This window comes from Nipponia nippon, unplaced genomic scaffold (assembly GCF_047370975.1).
Source record: "Nipponia nippon isolate SJK-2023a ecotype South Korea unplaced genomic scaffold, ASM4737097v1 scaffold_10, whole genome shotgun sequence".
NCBI classification, from domain to species: domain Eukaryota; kingdom Metazoa; phylum Chordata; class Aves; order Pelecaniformes; family Threskiornithidae; genus Nipponia; species Nipponia nippon.
In genome coordinates, this window is record NW_028262291.1 from 4648135 (window position 1) to 4654134 (window position 6000).

General features: G+C 41.8%; 1 protein-coding gene across 2 annotated transcripts in view; it reads left to right on the plus strand.

Annotated features, from left to right (window-relative positions):
* LOC148057043 (uncharacterized) overlaps positions 1–5431 on the plus strand; it is a 163860-nt gene extending 158429 nt beyond the window's left edge. Inside the window, exons 6-9 of one of the 2 annotated variants that reach the window (XR_015701202.1) lie at positions 2972–3058; positions 4118–4279; positions 4895–4937; positions 5073–5431. Coding sequence is in view for 1 of the 2 variants with exons in the window: in XM_087743006.1 (XP_087599132.1) it covers positions 2972–3058; positions 4895–4937; positions 5073–5182 (240 nt within the window). In the remaining variant the exon portion in view is untranslated. The remainder of the gene's footprint in view (positions 1–2971; positions 3059–4117; positions 4280–4894; positions 4938–5072) is intronic. The other variant, XM_087743006.1, reaches the window with a different exon arrangement.
* The last annotated feature ends 569 nt before the right edge of the window (positions 5432–6000 follow it).

A 6000-nucleotide genomic window follows, 5' to 3' on the forward strand; every position in this document is an offset into this window, starting at 1 on the left:
TCTGCTGTGGTTTTCTGCCGTGGAGTTCAAAGCGTGAACGTCTGTGCTCTGAAGTCAAACGGACGGGGAAAGCAGCGAGCGCTCCAGTAGAAACTCTGCTTAATTTTTGGATTTCATTTCCCTTTCCTGTACTGCTGTGAACACCCAAAAACGTTCCCATTGTTTTCATGGGTTTTGATTTTCAATGCCAGCAAAGGCTGAATTGTTTCCCGAGGTGACTCCAGCACTGCCTTTGGATCGCAGAACCGAGGTATCTGCTAGTGCATGGAATCATACAGACCGATAAGCAGCAGATAAGCCTTTGTGTTTTACTTGCCAGTAAGCAAAGAATGGAAATGGTTCTCTCGCCCTTCTCTTACCGGCAATTGCGTTTTGTGATGTGAAACAGGTTCGAGAGCTTGACTTCCTACTAATGCTGCACCTTGACAGGGATGCATGGGACTGCCAAGCTGTGGGGTGTCACCAGCCTCTCCTCGGGTAAAAATCCTCTCCTCAATTGACAGGCGTAATTGCAAAGATTAAAAAAAGATGTAAAATAGGCACAGTCTACTGTTGCAGAACAGATGAGCTTGAATGACAAAAAAGTGGCAGAACAAGCTGAATATTTCTAAGTGAAAGTAGAAAAAACCTGCAAAGTTATCGTTGCAAATACTCAGATTGAGTGTTTCTGGGTTTTGCACACATGGAAGTACAGCAACACATTGCTAAATCTGGTGGAATAAGGTAGGAGCCATGGCGTTCGGGGCAGCGGACTTGGAATCTCAGTAAATATTGTTTTTGAGATCTTCTCAGTTCTTCCTAGCCTTGTGCTCAGGGAGTCTCCCTTCTCCTGATGGGTTTTTCTTATATTGGGAGGTGTTGTGTTATTGGTTCACTCTCCCATTGTATATTTAAGCTACTTTCCTAAGGAACTGAAGTGTTTCTGATAATTCTGTTGGTCCTTTTGTCTGCTAGTTCATCTTTTCTCCTCTGCCTCCATCCAGTACCTTTTGAACCCATTTAGCAACTTCAAATACATCTGAAGGAACAGTATATGCATTGAATCTCTATAAATAGCTTGGTGAGGTTAATGAAAATTGCTAGCTGTCTAGAGGGAAGGCATTGAAACTGATCTTCTCATGGAGGGAAATGCAACCTCGGGCTGTGGTGAGGACGCTGGAGGATGTACAAGAACACATGGAAGAAACTCTAGATACTTTAGGGGAAATAAAGATACTGCCAGGGAGAAGGATGGCCTCCCGAGTAGTAAGGTAGTAGTGAAGTGGTAAATCTTCAGGGACCTGGGGGATACAGGGGATGTGGTGGTGCGAGTGGTTACTGGGAATATGTCATTGAGAAGGGCAAAGAGCAAGGACTGTTCATGATGGATGAAGGTGCTTGTATGGGATGTAGGGCACAAATCCACAGGAGATTCTTTCTTGTTCCGGTGCGGGCAGGAGAATTTTTTTCTGGTGGCACTCAATTAATTGTGGTTCTGTTTGATAAATGTTAATATATTCCCGTCTCATAAAACTGCTGTGTTAGCATGTGTCTGGCTGCCATTTGTGAATTCCAACCAGCGGCTTTGCTGTGCAAGTAGGTCTGCTTTCCAAAAGATGGTAAGTGAACTTGTGCTGACTTTTTCACTGTAGGTCAGCCTGCGGCTTCATTCGTACAAAAGCATGATGTCGGCAAATCAAGAAAGGATTTCTCTCTCTAAACAGTTTATGGCTACTAAAGAAAAAAGTGTTTGGACATAGCTGTTTTTTAGGATGGAAGATTTCTAAAAATATATTTTTCACTGGAATTATTTCAGGTACTGCATCATCCTCACAGGTTGTACAAATCCGTTTTTATATGTTTTCATGGCAGTAGCTGCTTTTGCGGCTAAATATTGATTAAAGCATTTTGATATAAAGATGAGGTGCCAGCAAATTTTCTGTATGCAAAAATTAAGTAAAATTGAGCTGCAAAAATTAAATAAAATTGAGCTTAACTGTATTCAAGATGGCTTGGATTAGTCAATTTACATTTACAGAATAACTATTTCTAGAATGTGCTAGGACTGTGTTTCGTAGTCCAGTAAGAAAAAGTATCATTTGGTGATGACTTAAATAATTTAATCTTGCAGATTTGATAAATCTTTATTAATGCTATTGTTTTGAAGCTTCTTTCATTGACTTTGTTAGTCAAAACTAAAAATAGGGCAAACAGGACTTGGAGATTTCAAGCTGCAAGTCATTAAGTAGTCAATGCACATAATTGATGAACAAATGGGAAAAGCATACATCTGATAAATAATATATGCATAGAAATTGTAGCCTGCCTACAAAGAATCATGAAACAGAACTGAATAAGCAACAAAATTGGAAATATATTCAGCGTTACTTGAATTATTTTTGCAAGCATCCAAGATCAATAAGGGTGTAAACTAGAGATTACAGCATTACATTAGTATTAATAGAATGCCCTTCACTTTATATTTTAAAGTAGTTACCATATGGTTACTTCTGAGTCCTGCTGCGGATCTGGTTTTGATGAAGCATATGTTTTTGCTTCCTATCTCCTTTGCTTTAAGCGTGCAGCAAACCGTACTTGTTTCCTAGCAGCTGGATGTGTCTCACTGGTATCTCAGCAGGGTGTCCTACCCAAGGAGTCATTATATTACTTGATGGAAACTTCTTAGCTGTTTGCAGTTTTCTTTGGTGTGAGCACTCTTTTGAATATCTGAGTGTTTCTGCGTAAGATAAGGAGGCCACAAAGATGTTCTTTGCTTGGATGTGTTACTCTGTTCGCAGTTCTTGTGCCCCTCGTATGTCTTTCTGTTTCATGACCTGTTTCCAGCTATCCTGGCCAAGGGATAGGTGAACACAGCTCATTCCAGAGTTCATTAGCATTGCTCCAAGCATCAATTATTAGTGAAATAGGAGCACGGTAGTAGTAGTGGGATGGCGGTACTTGTGCAAAATGAATCCTTTTCATCCACCCTCAGGGACATGACGAATTGCCTCCAAAACGCTTCCACTCGAAACTCGGAGAGATGAAATCACTGATCTCCACCGCAGCAGCATGCTCTGCAGTAAGTAAATCACCTGCTGAGTCTAGGCTGTTGTATCTCTAACAGTTAATCAAGAGTACGCTGCTGAGGCCCTGGGTACTATCGTAAAACAAAACAACAACAACAAACCCTCTGACAAACCTAGCCTCAAAATGAAGAACACAGATACAGAGCTGCGGCTTTATTTTCCAAATGAAAGCGAAGAGCCCTGTAGTTAAATTCTTGCATTTGAAGTAGTATTGGATGTGAAAGCTTGCGCAGCTGAGTACAGGAGGAGTCTGACTAACTGTCAGCTTTCGTTCATCAGTCAGAGGATATTTCTCTATTCATGTAGTATAGATCACAGTGGCTGCAACCCAGGGGGCCCGCTTTAAATCAGTCTGGGTATTCATCACAGTACAGAGAGTGCTGTGGAGGAATGCTTTTGCTCAGCACATGAGGTGGGTCGGTGCCAGCCACTGAAGTGGGGGGAGTCTCCCGGGGTCTCCTCTCAATAACAACCTAGTAAAAGTATTCCGAGGGTGAACTTGGGTATAAATATCTGAAAGTTACCATACTGTACATATAAAGTGCAAGTGCTTTTTGATGATGCTTTGGGTCATGCTTGCTTTCTAGCAAACACTAGCATGAATGGTTGGTTCTTCCATTGACGTGAACTTTTTCAAGGTGAATGGTTTTCAGATGGCTTTTCTGTACACCTCAAGTCACTGTATTTCTCAGTGTCTCGGTTCCTTGTCTGTATAACGGGGACGTATATCTTGCTTTTCTATCCCTCGTCTCTTGTATCTGTCTATATTGCATGCTGTTTGTGGCAGATACAATTTCTTATGAGGATGTACAAAACCTACCTGGATCTCCAGGTTTGGCTGGGGCCAGGAGATGCTGCTGGATGCTAAAAGGGCAGACCAAAACCATCTCTATATTTACAGTTGAGTCTGTGATCTCATGAATTCTCCGTTGAAAGTCTGTTTTCTATAAAGAAACTGAACTGTCTTAGTAAAAACAGGCAAACAAACCTCTGCAAAAGATGATGCCCCAAAATGCAAATGTGGTTATTTATCAATTTCGGTTCCTTTTCAGAAGACCTTGTAGAGAGTTCCCGATAGCTGTCAACACAAGTACGGCTATGGACGAACAGCCAGCTCCAGTTCCCCCAAACCGTAGAATAAATTACTTTTTTCAGTCCTTCTGGAACACAGTGAGATGGTGAACAGGAGGAAACTGCATCCCATGTGCTACCTTGTGGGTTTTGCTTGGTTTTGTTCTTTTTTTTTTTTTTTTTTTTTTTTTCCTCAAAAAAGATACATCCTAATTGTATGTACTAACAAATGTGTAAAAAAAAGTTATCCCACCGTACTTCAGTCAGATACGAGACTGGGGATTAAGTGGGGCTTTAGTCTCAGCTCATTAATTGTGCAGTCTAAGAATATACAAGCAGCGTTTTGTATCTTACCTTCCCCACGCTGTGGACTGACAGAGCCCCAAGCTACAGTATCTAGTAGGTGTTGCAGACATTCTTTAATGTTTGTAACATACATAGAAATCTTGGGCAAATTATGCCTCAGAAATGCCAAGCATCTTACAGTATTTCAATGAAAATTGAAATTAATTGAAATTGTTCCTGTGGTTTGGAAGGCAATGGTCTTGATCATAAGGAGAGATAGGTACGGTACTTGTAGAGAGTAGGTTACTAAACTCCTGCAGTCCTTTGTTTCTTGCCAGGAATTAAGAATTATATGTGAGCATACTTAAAAATTAAAAATCCATCAATTAATCAGAAGTGATAAAATATTTAACAAGGTACTGCAGAGTGCAGATTGTTCAGACTAATGCAATAAATGTGTTTGCAATTTTTAGTTTTCATACCCTGCTGAGGATGTCGGGAGGACCTGCGTGCCAGGTTAGTCCTGCCTCAGCACCTGGGGGGGAGGAATTCAAGCTGGGCTTTGGCTGGGGGCCATTTCTCTGCTCCCATGTGTAAAGAGCAACCCTCCCTTCCTTGTTGAGAGTAATGCTCTTTCCCTTTTCACACCAGAAGCAGCAGCTCAGCGCAATAAACCTCGTCCCCGTCTCATAAGGCAGTGGCCCCTGGTGACCTCCCTTCCCTGGATCTGCTGCAGAGAAGCTGGATGGTTGCAGCGGTGAGGTGTGGGAGGAAGAGACAGCCCGAGCCGGAGAAGTGGGTTAATGCAGCTTTCCCGGGGAATGGCCGAGACGGCCGGCGCGCTGCAGGCGCTCTGGTCACGGCAGCGACACCATGCCTGAAGGCTGCCCCCGGTTCTCTCCTACCACTTGCTTTTACAGTGAAGAATCATGTTCTGCTGAAAACCAGCATGTAATTATTTAATGTATAAAAAGAAGAAAATGATCTTGTTAATATAAGATGTAGAGCAATAAAATAGTAAATACCATACATAGAAAAAAGCTATAGTAAATAGAAATAATACTAATGTATTCCTGTGTAGCATTAGGAATTTTTTAAAATTACTAACCTGTTTTGTGACTGGTCAGGAAAATTAAATATCTGATCTCTCTCACTGCCGAGTAATGAAATGCCTAATTATTAATTGCAGGAAAGTTTTTGACAGGTCACATTCAAAAAATCTTTTGCGTTCTGCCAGTCACGGTGCAAGTGGGCTTTTAATATCACGAGCATGGCAGTCCTAACAAGTTCCCTGGAAAGCGTTAGCCTTTCTCTAAGACTGAGCTTTGCCTTATTAGCTCTCCGCGAGCTGTAATGCAGGCTGTTGGCCATAGCTGTCAGGGTGTCCCAGTTCACTTGTGTATCGGTTGGCTATATCCAAGCACCATCTGCTTGAAACCTGCTGCTGCAAGTGGGAGTTTACACTTGAAACGGTACTAGATCAGATCAACACATTGCTGTGCATCTCGATCTTTAAGTAGTTAGGAAGCAGAAGGAGAAATAGCAGGATATTTTCTCTTTGGATACAGATTTGCAGGTA